This window comes from Micromys minutus (genome assembly GCF_963924665.1).
Source record: "Micromys minutus genome assembly, chromosome: 13".
Classification (NCBI taxonomy): Eukaryota; Metazoa; Chordata; class Mammalia; order Rodentia; family Muridae; genus Micromys; species Micromys minutus.
This window is the reverse complement of record NC_137982.1, coordinates 43179602-43198489: the sequence shown is the minus strand read 5'-3', so window position 1 is coordinate 43198489 and position 18888 is coordinate 43179602. Positions and strand designations below refer to the sequence as shown.

General features: G+C 39.9%; 1 protein-coding gene across 5 annotated transcripts in view; it reads right to left on the bottom strand.

The window, feature by feature from the left end:
• UBR3 (ubiquitin protein ligase E3 component n-recognin 3) overlaps window positions 1–15302 on the bottom strand; it is a 130227-nt gene extending 114925 nt beyond the window's left edge. For all 5 annotated transcript variants that reach the window (XM_080927996.1, XM_080927998.1, XM_080927999.1 and 2 more), the window contains exon 1: window positions 14722–15302. In XM_080927996.1, the coding sequence (XP_080784122.1) occupies window positions 14722–15257 (536 nt within the window). In that variant the 5' untranslated portion in view covers window positions 15258–15302. The remainder of the gene's footprint in view (window positions 1–14721) is intronic.
• Between the last annotated feature and the right edge of the window lie 3586 nt (window positions 15303–18888).

Sequence of the window (18888 nt, the reverse complement as noted above, 5' to 3'; positions counted from 1 at the left end):
AGATGTATGTATTAGGAGCCAACCTAGGGTCTTTCAGAGGAGCAGGGAGCACTCTTAACCCCTGAGCCATCTCTCCAGCCCCTCTATAAGTTCTTCAAACCTTCTGAAAATTTTATTTGCTTTCAGATATTATAACTACATTAGCTTGAGTTCATTTTAAATTAGAATTAAGTTATAAGATAAATATTTTGTGGTATTTTCTAAAGAGGACAGTGATACATGAATACCCACACTGCAGGGGTTTGTTCTATTTTGTTTTGGAAGGGGGCTTATCACAGGAATTTTTAGGTAAAATCTCATGGCCCAGACTGGCTTCAGAATCCCTAAAATACCCAAGGTTGCCTTTAAACTAATCTTTCTACCTCCGCCTACCATCACTGGTATTACAGGTGCACGCCACCATACATGCCCCCAGGAACTCAGAAACATTTTATAAATTCTCTCCTTTGTACATAAAGTAGGTAACCAAAAAAAAAAAAAAAAAAAAACCCACAAGATTTATTAACCTAGGAATTAATAACTTATGTTAAAAATCCAAATTTTAACTATTCCTGCAAATCTGAGGTATAGTTCAGAACACATGCTCAGCATATGTAGGACTCTGGTTAAATCAGGAAAGAAGGAAGAAGGAAGGAAGGAAGGAAGGAAGGAAGGAAGGAAGGAAGGAAGGAATATCCACATATATATCCACATGCATATACAACTTTAACACAAGCAATCCACCACTTCCTATTTTCTCAATGAGGAAAAGGAGTAATACTATTTGCAGTGTACAGTCCCAGTTTGTAGAAATTTAACCCTATTTTACCTTAGGGCAAATTAGAGGATGAGCAACGCAGTAGATATGAAAAAATAAAATTATGACAATATAATAATAGTTTTAGAAATAGAGTTCCTGCTGTTTGCAAAATATTTATCAGTGTATATTCACGTAATCTTATAACTACAATTATTTTAATTTATTTATTTATTATGATGTATTTCTTTTATGTGTGAGTACACTGTAACTGTCCTCAGACACACCAGAAGGGGTATCAGACCCCATTACAGATGGTTGTGAGCCACCATGTGGTTGCTGGGAACTGAACTCAGGACTTCTGGAAGAGCAGCCAGTGCTCTTAACCACTGAGCCATCTCTCCAGCTCATGACTACAATTCTTAACAATGTCTTTTTTTTCATACTTCCATACATAAATGTTTGCAAATTTAAAAAAATCATATCCTTTTATAAGAAGGAATGGGGATGTCTGTATAATATAAGAAACTATACAGCTTGAAGCTCTGACCAAAATAATGTTTATAGCTTAGAGCAAACCCTAATTAAAAATAAATAAGTCATTGCAAGACTAAAGAGTAAAGTCCATACAAATCATGTGCCACCCACCTAACTTTTCCCCCACACACGCTGTAAACCTGTTCCATACCCTGGGGCTCCTTACTGCAGTTCATAACAGTGTTCGTTTCTCAAATGTTTCCTAAGTAACTCCTTTGTGCAGCTCATAAAACTCCAAAAGAGTGTCCTGCCATAGATTATACCAGACACACACTGGATGGTGCTACATGTCTTCTGAATAGCAATAAATATTTCCCCAGCAAGGTTAGCATAAAAGAATCATCTGTAGCAAAACCAGGATCAGTGTGCTGTAGGATTTATAGAATAGTTTCACATGCCAATTTTCACCATCAGCAGATATTTGATGAATATGAAAATGAACCATTTTCATGTTATTGGTTTACCAAATTTGTGATGAAATATAATTTGATGTAGAAGGATAACCTGATTGTACCAATTTTAAAAGAGGAAATTCAGAATTCGATTTCTGGGGAAAGTAAAGCATGAAGGAATCATGTAGAACAATGTACCAATCACATAATTAACAATTATGTACTGGATATATATCATTTTAGACACGTCAATCATGCACACATATTATAGCTTACATTTTTAGTATACGCTTTGTATGCTATAGTTGCCTTTTTAAATGGAAATAATTCTAAGTTATTCATGAGCTGTGTATTCACTGGTTGGCACTCATGGTTTTGAAGTAAGTTTAGTATTATCTCTTTCTAATGCCTGTTAGTAAAAGAATTTACAGTTTGGTAAAATTGCTGCCAAACAATCATTGCATCACAATCCTTTCAAATCTATAAATAAGAGCTGTGTTTTACACAAGTATTTACAATTACTAAGAGATAATGTTTTCTTTTGTTTCACCCCTGAGCTTTAATACTTTAGAAAATTCAGTAGTATTCCATCTGTACTGTTAAATTTTCCAAAATGATATTAAGTGTTTACGAGTTCTATTTATAGCTTTTGATATGCGTAACCGATTATGTGTATGTTCAGAGAAATTCATGGAGGTGTTAGTAATACGTAAATAATCTCTCTTCATAAAGTATCCTCTAGGTAAGTGTACTTGGAAACGTTACGTTCTTTGTGACAGTGGATTATTAAATACATGGTGATGATGATCAGGCACATACATGATGTTCCCATGGAAACCTGCTCCTTCTTATTTCCCTTAGTCCTCTGGGAAGTACACTAGTCATGAAATGTATTTACCAAGCTATGGGTAGTGGTGGCTTTTCCCGATTTATATTTGCATTAATGGCTTACAGAGCATACCTCATACTAGCCGTGACGTTACACTACATAATAACTGTACTGACTACCTTTGTTTTTTTTAAATTGTTGTAACTACTTAGAAAATAATCCTTAATATAGTTGGACTTTTCCTGTGAGTAATATTAATCTTTTCACCTAATCCTAGGCAGCATTAAATAGATATGAAAAAAGATAGTGTACTTACTTTTTCTCCCTCCTTAAAAGTTTATTGTTTGAATTATATGCACATATAAGACTATTTACAATAATTCACAGGTTAATGGTGTTGATAAGTAGTCATACTTTGATTTCTTATTTCAGAATTTAAGTGCAGATTTATACAACAGGATTGGTGGAGCTTCTCATTAATCGCTGAGGTCTCTATGCCACACTGTAACAAGGCACTAAGATGAAACGGAGACCTGTGCAGTTGGGACAGTTGAAGTCATCTTTACCAATTTAACAAACACAAGAAACTTCTCTTTTTTTTTAAGTGCTATTTGCAAATGAGAATGAAAAATGCATTCATCTTGTTTGTTTTTCTAATTATTTGAAGAATTGATTTGTATCATATTATAAGACAAGTACATACAGAAGAATTGGGAAATGACAGCATGCTGAGAGTGTGTGTAGCTGACGCCTGTCCGAGCCTGTGCTGAGCCAGTGCTCACGGCCATCACTGTACCTGAGCCCACAATGCCTTCTAAGACGTTCACGTTCGCAGTGAATAGAGCATTGACTGAAGTTCCTGTCACCATAAATCATTGGGGTTAGTAATTTTTAAATAAACTTGGTAAATATCTGAGAGACTAACATATACTAAGTTCATAAATTATACATAGCCTAGCAATGTGCTGTTCTCTAATGGGAGTCTCACGGTGGATTTCTGTCATTTGACTGTTTCTCAGTGAACAGTTAAGGCAGTGGTTGGGTTGTAGATCTGACTGAGTAATTGGAACACTTTGTGAATATATAGCTTAATGTTAACAGAAGAATAAAGTATGGTTTCTTTATACTTAAAAAAAAAAAAGAAAAGAAAAAGGAAAAAAAAAAAAAGACTAACACTTAACTGTAATGGAAACAAAGAAGCCACTCTGATGATAATACTATTTACTCCAAAAACATACTTTAATAATAAAAATGAATTAAAGAAATCCTACATCAAAAACAAAGATACAAGACACTTGGTAATGATATTAACTTCTGCTATAGATAAATTAGATACCAAATTAACTCTTTCATTTAAAACAATAAAAATCTAGCTAAAGTACAAAGTGCTATTTTTCAACAATCTAGACATCATGCAGTAAGTAGGAAACAGATTGAGCCCTACCAAAGTCTTACTTCCTTAAGAGACTTTGCAGACCCCACACAAATAAGAACCAAATGACGTAGGCAAATTTCCTGGGCTAGGAGGACAGAACTTTTTCTAGTATGATGAATGCAGCTATACTTTGAGCTACATCAAAGAGAAAAAATAGAGAAATTATCTCCTGGATGCATAGAGAATGTTCCTGAGTCCTTAAGTACTGATCAGCATATAAATGTAGAAAATTACTCAACACCAGAGCATAGCACTCACTTATGTGTTAGATCAAAAACAGTCTAAATGGTATCTGTTCCCATATTGGAAATTATAAAACTCAAGCAAGAAGCTAGGTGTGGTTGAACAGACCTTTAATCCCAGCACTCATGAGACAGGAGTAAATGGATCTCTTTTGAGTTTGAGGCCAGTCTGTTCAACAAGTGAGTTTCAGAACAGCCAGAGAGCTCCATAATTTTATTTTAGACCCTGACTAAAAGTAAAAATAAGTAAATGAACGATGACTAGATGAATAGCTATAGATAAATGTTAGAGAGAAACAGATAAATATAGATAGATGGTACATAGATAGTAAGTAGATAGCAAAAAGATAGATGTTAGAGAGAGACAGCTAGACAGACAGCTAGATATAGATGATAGATAGATAGATAGATAGATAGATAGATAGATAGATAGATAGATAGATAGATAGATAGATAGATAGATAGATAGAAATAGATGATAGATAAATAGATAGATAGATAGATAGACAGACAGACAGACAGATAGGGAGACAGATATGATAGATAGGCAGAAGGCAAGAAGTAATTTTTAAGGCTCCAGAGATTGAAAATTGCTAGGCAACCACTTTCCCACTTAACTACATCCTCAGCCAAAATTCCATTAATTCATGAGACTTCAATCAACAACTCAAAAGAATCTTCCCTCAGAAGACAAAAATTAACCCAAACTAAGCACTTCATCAGATCCAAAAGGTCTTTTATGATTTATTTCTTAACATTTTCACAGTTTCCAAGAAAATAACTGTATGCTAAAAATAAAGTTAAAAATACATAAAAGAATAATATATAAACAATATAGAGAGCAGCCAATAAGGTACAACTCACAATGTCAAGCATCAATTGTATAGAACACAGAGAAGGAAAGAACCAAAACTTATGAGAATCATCTATTACAACTGGCTCAGAACACATATAAGAGAATAAAGCAGAAAATGCTAAATACACAAAGGAAAAGTAGACAAATCAGGAAAATGGCCCCAGTGGATAAAGTCCTTGCTAAGCAAGCATGAGGTCCTGAATTTGGATCCCACCACACATAAAAAGCAAGAAAGAATAGCACCCATTTATAACCCCAGCAACACGGGGGGAGACAGGCAGACTAGGGGCTCAGTAGCCAGAAAGTTTAGCCTAAACACTAAGTTCCAAGTTCAACAAGAGACCCAGTCTCAAACAAGTGAAGAGCAAAATTTTTTAAAAAGGCACCCAATATCTACCTCTGGCCTCAATACCTACCTACATGCTTGTACTGTTCCACACTTGTGAGTGTGTGCACATAACACACACACACACACACAAGCAAAAATTTAATAAGAAGAATGTGGAGACTGATAAAAGCACCTGATTCAACCTCTAACTTCATATGCAAGAAACACACACATGCATGTGCATAGACACACCCGCACGTGCAGATACCCACTGACAAGTACATAACACACACACAAACAAAACCCAGAAAAGATCAACTAATGATCTATGTAGGGATAGTGTTTATAGGCCCTGTGCAAAGATGTGTCTCCATCCATCCTTGTCTGCCTAGAGGTGGGACATCAGGCAGAAAGAGAGGAATTCTGGAATAAAATATTCAGGCACTTAAGATTCACCATCTAGAGGCAGAGGATGCGGACTTATGAAACTGAGGAGAGGTAACCAGCCATGTAGCAGGACACAGAATAGTATAAATGTGATTAACTGAATTACAAGCTAGTCAGGGGAAAAGAAAACTAGATTAAGGCCTAGACATTTATAAATAAATAATAAGCCTCCAAGTCATAATCATTGGCTACTGGGGCACAGGTGAAAAGCTCCCAGTTACAAATAATGGTCCCAATCAACTAGGGTCAGTGGCTTTGAAGTTGTCCTGGAAGCAATTTTAAGAATGATGCCCATTCCCCAAAAAAGGAGTAGGTGGATTTTCATTGTTCAATGGGTAATAGATGTTTGCCATTGTTTGGAGGGGCTGGTTACAAATTGTCAGGGAGAAAACAAAACAAAGGAGGTTAGATTCAGAGATTTCTTTCTCTCTTTTTCTTTCCTCTACCCTCTCTCTCTTATCTAATGTTAGGGGAAGAGTGGAGAGAAGAGTTAAAAAGAAAAGAATGAAAATATAAAAGGTTAAATTATTGACTCTCCTTTTAGACTAAAGAACTTCAACAAGCCAAATATCTTATGTATATATTCCTTTTATATATAATACTTTACATATATGTATGCATACAAATATGTTTATATAAGTGTATTTTATATAGTTATATATTTGTATATTTTATCTATATGTATGTTTATGTATAAATATTTATATGTGGGGGGGGTGTGGGGGTGTGGATGCGTGTTTCAAATATACCTATGCAACTCATTTAAAAATGTAATGTGAGGGCTGGAGAGGTGGCTCAATGGTTAAAAGCACTGACTGCTCTTGCAAAGGTCCTGAATTCAATTCCCAGCAACCACATGATGACTCACAACCATCCATAATGGGATCCGATGTCCTCTTCTGGTGCATCTGATGACAGCTACAGTGTACTACTCATATAAATAAAATAAATTTTTAAAAATGTAATGTGAAGTTCTAGTCCTTGAAAACTGCTACTGCAAACTGTTTATGATAATAAAGACAATCAAGAAATTCAAGTTAGTGGTCAGTCAAACTAGTGGTCATGTTACTAGTTTAATTACAGAAATCAGCTTTATTAAGCTTCCTGTAGGCATTTCAAAGTTGAACAGATAACAGACAGCAACATTTGCTTACTCAGATGTACTATAGGTAGATGATCTTCAAAATCCTCAGTATATGGCATTTAAAGATGTTTTATTAATATAAGGCTTTTCGTGACAGTGAGACAGTCTGCTCCTGGCAGCACCACCATTCTACTTCAAGGAAGATGATGAACATAGAAGACCTCCTCATAGAGCTTGCTTCAAATGCAGCAAACTAGCCACTGGACAAGAACCTGCCCTTGCCTCAACTGCTGATAAAATGCTGTCCAAATGGATAAACAGAACACAGGGAAATCAACTGCTGAGCTTTGCCAAGACAAGATAGGCAGTCCTTCATAATTCCTGCTTCACAGACAAGTCTGTCAGATATTCTGGGGCAGAAGGCCAAAGATGATGCTCCAAGGGCACAGAAGAACCTTAGGAGACTGCTATCCTGGTAGTCAGCAACCTCTGTCATTTCTACAGTTTTGGAAGCTACTTGCTCTTTACTTCCTGTTTACTCAGGTAATATTTATTTTTCTCAGATCTCAAATGGGGTTAAGACTAGATAACTACAGTCTCATAATTAAGCTTAAGTTGTTTAAAAAAAAAAAACAACAGTTTGAGGTCTAAGAAGATATTATAGGTTGATCAATTCAAGTTATGATAGAAAGAGAATTATGTACAGAACTTTGGACTCACCAATATAGGATAGATAATACTTTCTCCAAGGTTACCAAATCTTTGTGGACTGAACATTGTGAATGTAACTCATATCTGATGGTTTTCATAATTGTTCTCATTGTATATAGTTTATTGATGTTAGAAAAAGAGTCTTTTATTAGATTAAAAGAGAGAAATGTAGCGATAATGTTTGTATGTACTATGTGAACCTCCTGACTGACCTATAGCAAAGGCAGGAAGTAGAAGGTGGGAAATCCAGCAGCTATCAAAGAAATCTGGGATAAAATAGGCACTTAAGATTTGCCATGCAGACTCAGAGGAAGTCAGACATGTAAAACTGAGGAGAAGTAGCCAGCATGTAGCAGGAAATAGAATGGAATAAACCAGATAATTGAGTTACAAATATACAATACAAGTATTACAATGATAAGAGAAAAATAATTACAACTGAGAGGACTTCCAAACTGTTGCTATACTTAAGATTTCTCTGCTGAAATCAGAAATCATGTCTCCACTACTCCTGGAAAATTAGTAATAAAAAAGGACAATGAATACAGAAAAAGAGCTGGAGCTTCCTTCAGCTCTTACATTGTGGATATGTTGCTACTTTGTTTGAATTGGTAACTTCACAATTAATTTCATTAGAGAAAATTCCAAGTTCATAGAGAAGAAAATTTTACAAGTAATCCATGCAAATATATACAGACATACATTAATTTAAGAGATTAGCTCTACCAGGAGTAGCAGTGTATGCCTTTAAATCTAGCACTCAAAAGGCAGAAGCAGGATGGGCTAGCCCAGTCTACACAGTAAGTTCAGGACAGCCAGGTGTACAATGTACTCTGTTTTGAAAAAAACAAAAAAATAATAATTCTAGTACTTTCTACCAATAACCATATTGTATAACACAATTAGCTAATTTGCTAAAATGCCAGTATGTGTAAATGGGATATAAAAAAATAAAACCATCTTTATTATCAAATTTGTACCAAAAGTTCATTACTTGAAGAAGTTTAAACTAAGGATAAATAGAAACTATTAATTCATAAAGTCTAACACTGCACCACAGCTTCACATATGTGCTATACACATGTTGCCTTATGGATGAGTTCCTTTCACTGTGGAATTAAAACTCACACTGAGCTGCTTCAAGGATAGGAATATGAAAAGTTCAGTAAAGATAATGGAGAGGGGCCCACCAGCACAAGGGAAAGGCAGAAAGGTTGGCATGTAGGTAGATATCATACTGAGACAGACAGGACAACGGTACCTTATGGAATAGGGCATGGTGTGACAAAGGCCCTAGACTCTGATAGTAACAGACAATGGGAAGGACCAAGTAGACACAAAAGAACAAATCTTGGTACCAAAAAAGGGAGCAAAAGGAAAAGGACACTACACAATATTAATTTCTCTGATTTTCTCGGGGCACAGGACAACAAAGACCAAAAGCCACAAAGTCATGCAACAATAGATCATAAAAAAGAATGGTACCCAATAACACTAATAAACTAGTGACAAAGTAACTTCTGTGCCTCAAAAATAGGGGTTCCCTATAGCATCATCCAGAAGAAGGTAGGCTGGATGTTTAGTCCAAGGACATGCACCACTATTACCTTCAACAACAGCTTAACTCAGAAAAGGAAGAACCCTGGCTAAACTAGTAGATGCTCCCAGGACCAGTGGTAATAACATGATGACATCTGCCATCAATGAAAAGGCAACATCTCAAGTACAAAATCTTCAGCTTGCTGGAAAAGCAACACTGCCAAACTAGAATGGGGGAAAGGCTATACAGAACCCACCATGACTAGACTGCTACCACTGCTGAGTTTTCTGTGTGAAATTAAAAATATCTATGAAAATCAAAGATTAAAATATTATACCTTATATGGGCCAGGATGGAAAGAAAGCAACTCATACACTGAGAAGACTGTAAATTATTTTTTGAAATAAACTATATGGCAATATTAACTACAATCCTATTTATAACAGCCGCCCCAAAAAATGCAGTGGAATACAAAATAGCTTCCTTAAAAACATGAGTGGGAATACCATCTTTAACCCCAGCACTCAGGAGGCAGGGGTAGGTGAGTTCAAGGTTAGTCTGTGCTTCAGAGCACTAACTGCTCTTCCAGTGGATCCAAGTCAATTCCCAGCCCACCTGGTGATTCAAAGCCACCTGTGACTCTAGTTACAGGGGATCCGGGCCCTCTCCTAGCATCAGGTACGCAAGGGGTCCAAAGCCAAGTATTCAAGCAAAACATTCATATATATATATAAAATAAAACAGAACAAAAAGTTTTAAAAGAAAGAAAAGAAAATGCACTATGTACTAATATGAGACACTGCCCAATACATGTTGAAGAAAATAACGAAAAGAGTATTAACCAGATAGCCACCACCTCCACTTAAGCACTGTCACAAAGCAAACTACCTAATGTTCCAACAAAATAGCCAGATATAACAGATCCATTCTTGCTAACATCATTTAAGTATATAATGACAAATGAAAATGAAAGAAATCCCTTATTGAGGAATGGATGAACAAAGAGACCTTGACCTTTTATTTTATCCACTCATTTTTATTTTATAGCCAATAGTTACTGCGTTTGACATTTTAAAGGTGGGGAAAAATACCCTAAACCCTCTGAAAACAGCTGCTATGAATTTGATAATCAATGCCATCTCCTGAATAATAAATAATTGTTATCTTAGAGCAACTTTTCAGATACTATCAGCCAATTTAACATGTAGGAAGCATCTACTAGAAGCATCTACTACTGAATGCATCTATGCTGGCCTCTAGGGTGCCCCCACTTTTTTAGAGATCTTAAAATCTGGGAGAAAGTAAGCAAAGTGGGAAAAAATTATATATAATTCATGGTAATATATTAAAAATAGTCAAAATATATCAAAATTAAAGAAATGTGTAAAATCACAGTTCTGTTTAGTACCCCATCACAGCCTAATACCACCCAGCCAGAATTTATTCTACACTTTTCATCATACTGTTTTGCTTTCTTTTGTCTTGTTGTTAAGTTCACACACCCATCAATCATGTAGGACAGCAATCACCCTATAGTGACTCCTGTGTATGTGGAAAGCACATGTACTTCAATTCCCAGCATCACAGATAAAAACATCACATTGTTATACATTGTTTTTCTTTTCAAGACTTTTTCTATTTTTATTTTTACTTTAGGTGTATGCACTGTGCCTGTCTGTATATGTGCACCACATGTGTGCAAATAGCCCCAGAGACTAGAGGAGGATGCTGGATCCCCTGGAACTAGAATAACAGTGGTTTATAAACCATTATGTGGGTGCTGGAAACTGAACTCAGGTTCCCTGCAAGAGCTATAACTACTCTTAAGCACTGAGCCATCTCCCCAGCCCAGTTATAGTTATTAAGATTATAAAAACATTCCCATATCCTTTGTGATATCATCCCAAATAAGTTCTCAATTATTCTCTCTCTTTGTTTGGTGTATCTGCTAATTCTACTACTACACTTGACAATAGCAATGTTACTAAATCAGAAACAGGTGAAGCCAGTAGTGGTAGCACTTGCCTTTATCCCAGCATTCAAGAGGCAAGAGGCAGGAATAGCTCTGTGAGTTCAAGACCAACTTTGCCTATTGTGTGTGTTTTTAGGACAGCCATCCAAAGGTAAGTAGAAAGGCCCTGTCTCTAAAAAACAAAACAAAGCAAAAAAATCCTAAACATTTCCCATATTTCTTTAATTGCAAATTTGAAAATGAAATGCAAATACCATTAGAACAGATAATCTCCAATCACACAACATCTTACCACAACAGTTAGACACAAAAGGATGAAGGCACACCAAGATTTCTTCCTTTATCAAGTATGCAGACACAAGGACAAAGTGTAGCTCTGGGGTAGAGCATATTCCTGGTAACAAATAAAGCCCGGGGTTCAATCCCCAGCACTGAGACTGATCAATACAGTAGTGAGAATACAGGGAAAGTGCAATCTTTCTGAGATTGCCTAACCAGTGGGATAGACACACCCAACTACAAAATACACAGTCTCAGTTTTCAGCAGCCTTTAGGGACTGTTTCCAGGGTAATGCAGGTCTGCCCGCCTGGAACACACTTATAACTTGTTGATTTCTCGTTCTAAAATCATTCCAGAAGCTGCATCTTAGTCTATAATCCTGGCCATCACTGTCGGTCCCTCTAAAGGTATTCAGCCCAAAATTATTTCACCTAAGCCATTAAGTTGCAAAACTTTCACAATAATCACAGGGCTCCAACTGTTCACTGTTCAGTCTTGTCCACGAAGCTGGACATGGCAATTTCTGGAACACACAGGCAAGAATTCTGTTTCTCCAAGTCAACAATTAAATCAGTAAATATTAAGTCAATATAACTGCTCCCGTGGGGAAAATTAATTCCCTGGAATCTCAATAAAAATACATGGACCTATCTACATCATGGATGCCCTAAATTGGTGTTTGTATTAATAAATGAATGAATGGATAAATAAACTTATGAGAAGCTGGGCATAATGACTGACATCTGTAATCCCAGCATTTGGAGGAATGAGGGAGGAAGACAACTGAATTCACAGCCAGCTGGGCTTAAACATTAAGACCCTGTCTCAGAAAGGAAGAGGAGGTGGAGGAGGAGGCCCCCAACATAGTGGTTCACACCTATAATTACATTTGAAAGTCAGAGGCAAGAGGGTCACTCAAAGTTCAAAGCCAGCATGTTCTACACAGCAAGTTTCAGGAACCTATTTCAAACAAAAGAAAAGCCTTAAGAACATTATTTCCACTTTCACAATGAAGCATTTTAAAATGCCAGATCTGCACTTCATCCAGAAAAAACCTGATAATCACCACTTGGTTCCAAATTCCAGAGAAGACCCAACATTATTTCTTTCATTATTCCCCTGAATGCTAACCTAGAGCAAAAGGTAAAAATGTCTCAGTATCTGTTAAAGACAGATAAGATTTACTGTTAAAGATAGCAGTAAGTCATCCATGACTTGACATCCTTCTTTATAAAAAAGGAAGGTGTGCCAGCAGGATGGCTCACCATGAAAAGAGCTTGCACACAAGCTCAACTACCTGAGCTTGGTCTCCACCGCCCTCATAACTTGTCCCTGACCTACACACACACACACACACACACACACACACACACACATGCACACGCACACAACATATACATGCAATAATAATTTATTTTTCAATTGGAGGTTTTAAAATGGTATTTAAAATTAAAAAGACAAAACAGTACTGAAGAGGAAACCCTGTAAAACTAGCACTGATTTGGCAAGAGTCGAAGGTATAAGATAGCGGAAAGTACACATTCTTGGTATGGCCAACATCCCAGGTAAATGCCCCCAAACAAGTTAAACAATGCAGTTCAACACAGGCAGCAGGGAAAGAGGCTGAGAGGTCAGCAGTTATAGTCAGCATACCTAGCTTACCATCTGGGTGATCCTTATCAAGTTTTAAAAAGCTGTGCCCCGTTTTCCTCTACAATGGGAATAACAACTGTAAGTATCTCAAAATTGCTAAAGATGATATGAGTTAAATTATGTAAAGAAGTTAAAATTTGACCACTTCCACTAAACAGAAAAAAAATCTAAAGTTTTAATAACACTGTTAAAGCTACTGAGAAACCGGCTGTTCCATCGAGTAATTATTACAAGCCTTAGGAAGGACAATCTTTAAGTCTCACTTTTGTAAATTGACCCCAGTGATATTCTTGTACAGGTGAGAGAAGACTGGCACATCAAGGTTTTTATTTTGTACTAGGAATCTTCAGGCCCATAAAATGGCATTATTAAATCAAGGGCAGCAAATTCATGAAACAGTGTATAGTATTTTCACACTATAGACTCAGGAAACTGATTTACTGATAAGAACAGACATCAGTGAAAGATGTACAACAGCAGAAGGAGCAATTTATTGTTGCTTGATTTGGACTAAGAGAAAACTAAAAGCAGTGAGAAGACACTGGCAGATGAAAGACCAGAAAGAAGGGAATTTTTCACTATAGATTATTTGGGCGTTTATATTCAATAAAAATATAAATATTAAAATGCTAAAAAGTAAAGCAAAAAAATCAGCTCTAATTGCTAGTCCTGGTTATTACTATTTGCAAGGTCTTACTATCTCCTGAATCCTTTTTCTTAATCCATCTGCTCAGAAACCTCTTCTCCAGCCTCTAACTCCTATGTAAGGTATGTAGTGTAAGTGGATTAAGGCATAGGTGTCATGACACACAAGGTGCACTGCACACATCAATGCGTTTGTCAAAGATGCGCGAGTCGAGTGTCTCCTTTTAGACGGATGTTCTCATATTAATGAATAAGGCGGCCTTAGCTAGATAAAACCCAGCACTTGATTCCCAATTCGCTCAGTGATTTCCTCCTCCTTCTGGTGTAAGGGGTATTCTATATCTGACTGCTCCGGAGCCCAATTCTCAGTCACTCCAGCATATCAAATACTCACTGACAGCTCAACAGTCCCTTTTTATGCAAGCCCCTCCCCTTCCCTCCTCCCTCAACCCCATGAGCTCCATAGCTCGGTCCCTCACACGGACAGGCACACACAAACAGTTCAGACGCCTCCGCCCCCCCCACCCCCCAAGGATCCTAACCTGCAGTTATAAGACCTTCTTCTTCCTGACCCTCATCATCCTGTGACCCAATTGACCCAATTCAGATCCCAAATCACTCTCTCCCAGTCAATCTAAATCACTAAGTCTCTTCTCCAGAACCAGGCAGGCAGCTGTGCACCCTTTCGCAACAAGTACACAACTGACAGCTCCACACCAGATTGTCCCAAGTATCCGCTCCTCCTCCCAGCCCTCTCGCCCTACGCACTGAATGAACCCTTTTCCCCATAACTCGCCCACCCCGACTGCCTCGAAAATTCCCAGCCTGGTTCCCCGTACATGCTCTCCTCTCCTCCTCCCCACCCCCTTCCCACCAGTGACAGCTCAGTCACCTCCAACCCACCATGTCTGCGCTCTCTCCCAAGCTGTCCCTGACAGATGCGGGTCGCCTCCCAGATCTCCCCTAGGGGTACCCCCCCACCGACCCCGCAAGAGACCGCACGGCCCGATTCCCCTCGCCGGGACTCCACTCACCCACTCTCCCGCATTACGTTGCTGTCCCCGCAGTCGCAGGCGCCCCCGGCCTGGCTGCGGAACATGTTGAAGTCGTGTCCAGTGTGGTCGCCCTGGTGGAAGCACTCCGCGCACAGCGACATGCAGGGAGAGATGCCGCACGTCCGACAGCGGTAGGCCACGAAGTTGGCCGTCCAGACCAGGCCGCAGAGCGCTGCGGGGTCGTAGGCCCGCACGGCCGCGCAGAACTCATCGTAGCCGCCGCCGCCGGCCAGAAGGCACTTACACCACTCCAGGGCATCCTCCTCGGCCTCGCCTGGGCCGCCGCCGCCCGCCGCCTCCTCGCCGCCTGCAGCCCCGGCCAGCGGCCGCTCTGCGTTCAGCACCCGCTCCAGCAGCGCCTGCAGCTCCTCGGCGCCCGCACGGTTATCCGGCCGGCTGAGAGCGGCCTTCAGGTGTGCGGCGGTGGCCGCCTTGTCTAAGGCCGGCCCCTGCGCGGGCACCTCCGCCTGGGGTGCCTGCGGGTCCCCGACGGCCGCCGCGGCCGCCGCCGCCATGATGAGAGCTCAGAATTTGGAGAGTCCAGGGCCCCCGGCTCCTCCCGGGAGGGTGGGGGAATTGACTGCTGCGATGGCTCGGCCCGCCCTACTCTCGCGATATCCGGCGCCGCAGAGCACTTCTGCGCGGTCTCCGCCCCTGCTCACGCCCTCCGGCCAAGCCCCGCCCCTCACCGTGCTCGCCCCTTACCCCCCCCCCCCCCCCCCCCCGCACACACACACACTCTTGCCCCCACACTCTGCTCCTGTGGTCCTTCTCTACCTGTCGGCACCCAACTTTCAAAACTGACAAGAACTCGGCGCCAAGGCAACCTTTAATAAAAGCGGTTTTTCTGCAGTTGGGATGTAAGTATACGGGAGAATAAATAAAAAGAAAAAAAAGTGTTTTTTTTGTTTTCTTTATTTGCTTGGAACATAGGAATTACACACAGCACACAGCGTCTACCAGATGTATTTTACGCATCTGTATCTGGTCTTCAGATGCTGATTGCTGTTATAAGAGCCTTAATTACTACTGAATTCCTGCTGTTATTGAAGCTGTAAATATTTCCCTGAGTCGGTTCTTGATCTCATACTACTTCCAGGGGAACCTCCTAAAATAAATTCTTTTAAAAGATGTTTTCTTCTTTGTCTTGATTTGCTTTGTTTGGTTGGTTTGGTTTGGTTTGCCTTTTGGTGTTTTTGGTTTTGTTTGTTTTTTGTTTTTGTTTTTGTTTTTTTTTTTTTTTTTTTTTTTTTTTTTTAGACAAGATTTCTCTGTAGAACTCTTTTCTGTACAGAACAACCAAGCCTCTTAAATTATCTCTTCAAATCCCACCGACATCACTGTTTTTCACTGTCTGGAGCAAAGAGAGACAGTCAGAGAGACCAGCCCCTGAAACCCACTCACTGTTCCATGGGAGGTTTTGGTTAGTTTGTTTGCTTCCCTATATGTTTTTAACATCTGTGGCCCAGACTGGCCTCAAGCCTTCTGTGTAGGTTAGGATGACTTGGAACTCCAGCCTCCATCTTCCAGTGCTGGAATTACTGCACTATGCCGGGTGTATAGGGTCAGGGGTTGAACCCAGAGCATCGTGCATACTAGGTAAGCACTATACCAACTGAGCTACATCCCGGGGGTTGCTAGAGAGGTGAGCCAGTGGTTAAGAGCACTAGCTGCTCTTCCAGATGACCCAGGTTCAATTCCTAGAACCCAGCTAGCAGTTCACAACTGTCATTAACTCCAATTTTAGGGAACCCAACGCCCCCATCTGGCCAATGTGTGCAAGTATTGCACAGGAATACACCAATGCAGGCAAAACACCAGTACATTAAAAAAATATGTATATATTTAAAAAATTAAAAGGGTCGGGTTGGGGATCTAACTCAGTGGTAGAGCGCTTGCCAACAAGCTCAAGGCCCTGGGTTTGGTCCTCAGCTCTGAAAAAAACAAAAATTAAAAGGTTCTAATTTATTTGATAATTGTCTTGGGCAGTAAATTCTTATCTCCCCAGCAATACTAATTGATCGTTTTCCTGGGGCTTTGGGGCCCCTCCTGCACTAGTGCCAGGATTCAGAGTTCAGAGCACTGCAGCCAGTAATGTTCTTAAGGGCAAAGACCTAGTCTTCTTCTCACTGCTTGTAACGCTCAAATACCTGACTGATTATTGCTAACTGGGAATTACTACAGTGGACAACACTCCTTGAGTTTCTACTGCGTCCCAGCTCTTGATGTTTACTTCTTTGAGCCTGCTCTATCAGCCTGTTAAGTGCTAGCAGAGGACAACCTTTAAGTCATTCACATGCCCCAAAGCAGAGCAGGCAGCACATCTGTGTTCCTCCCAGGACTAGCCTCAGATGTCCCAGGGAGCCACTGATAGCAACCTGGCGGACATTTGGTAAACTAATCTGCTGTAAAGCAAGGTAGGAATCTTTGGGGCCCAAAAACCAGTTTGCAGAGGAATTAATGTAGGCCAAGCCCTAAGTGCACAGTCATGCTTCTTCCCAAAACTATTCTAAAACATGAGCTGAGAAAGTTACTAAAAATGCTCTTGCTTCAATATTCAGCAAACAAGAAAACTGCAGAAAGTACAGCTGCAAAGTCGTAAAGGACTCAGTCGTTCCCAGGGGTTTTCGGGGGATGAACCTGATGTAACCAACATCATGGTGGCACCTGATGTAACCAACACTTGAGAAGAAAAGGCAGGAAAGTCAGAAGTTTGAGGCCATCCTCAGGTATAGGGGGACTTCAAGAACATTCTGGGCTACCTGAAACCATACCCCAAAATCAAATTAAAGGCTAAAACTAAAGCCCAGTGGTGGCACACACCTTTAATCCCAGCACTGGGGATACAGAGGCAACTGAATCTTTGAATTCTAGAGCAGCCAGGTTACAGAAACCCTGAAAAAAAAAGTAGTTGTAATGGTGTACATCTATAGTCCCCAGTGTTTCAGGAGTTTGAGGCTACCCTAGACAACATAGCAAAACCCCAAGAAACAAACAAAAACAAAAAAACAAAAACAAAGGAAAAAAGAAAGTAAGACAATGTGATAGTCTATATACTTAACCAGAAAGTGGCATTATTAGAGGGTGTGGCCTTGTTGGAGTGGGTGTGGCCTTGTTGGAGTAGGTATGGCCCTTGTTGGGGTAGGTGTGGCCCTGTTAGAGTTGATGTGGCCTTGTTGGAGTGTGGCCCTGTTAGCGTATAGCTTTTATCTTTTCTGTGTGATTTTATTTTTATTTGAGAGGCAACGTGTAATATCACCAGGGCAAAGCCTTGCTTAACATGCTTGAGGTCCTGGATCCTAGCAAAGGGTAAGAATATTTTGCACTGGGGATCGTAGCTTATGTTGTAATCCCAGCATTTGGGACACGGAGGCAAGAGGATCACAGTTTTTAGGCCAGCCTAGGCTACATAGACCCTCTCTCAGAGAATGAGAGATAGACAGAGACTGGGGATGTTCACCCACCCTCCCACCCATTCCCAACCCAAGCCAAGTGCAATAATGTACAACTGTAATTCCAGCCCTTGGGAGTTTGAAACAAGAGGATTCCACAAATTCAAGGCCAGACTATAGAACAAGAAGATTGTTTCTCAAAGACATTTAAAAAAAAAAAGACAAGGGAGGGGGAGGTTAGAGAGATATCTCGGAGGAGGTTAAGAACACCTGTCACTCTTCCAGAGGATCCAGGTTCATTACAAATGCCCTGGGACTTGGGTTCCAAGGGTTCTGATGCCCTCTTCTGGCTTATATGTGCACTGCATGCATATGATGTGCACAAAACAAAAACACAAAACAGCAGTGTAACAGTAACACTAACAGCCTAGACAGAAAACCATGGAGGAGAACTCTTAAAAATTGTGACAAGGATGCTAAATTGTTACTGATGGCGTCTAGTGGAGTTGCAGGTGGAAAATGGCAATGCGGTTTTCTTTAAGGGGCTGGCCAATGAGAGTTTGACCAAGGTCCAGTGAGTATATGGGCAACATGAACTGGATTCCTTCCTCTTCTCTTAGTCCCCTCCTCTTTCTCCTCCTGTTTCTCTCCCCTCCCTCTTTATTTTCTTCCAGGGAAAGATAACAAGGGTGGAGGGACGGGCCTGGGAGGACTGTAAAGTCAGTGTGATCAGGGCACTTGATATGAAATTACC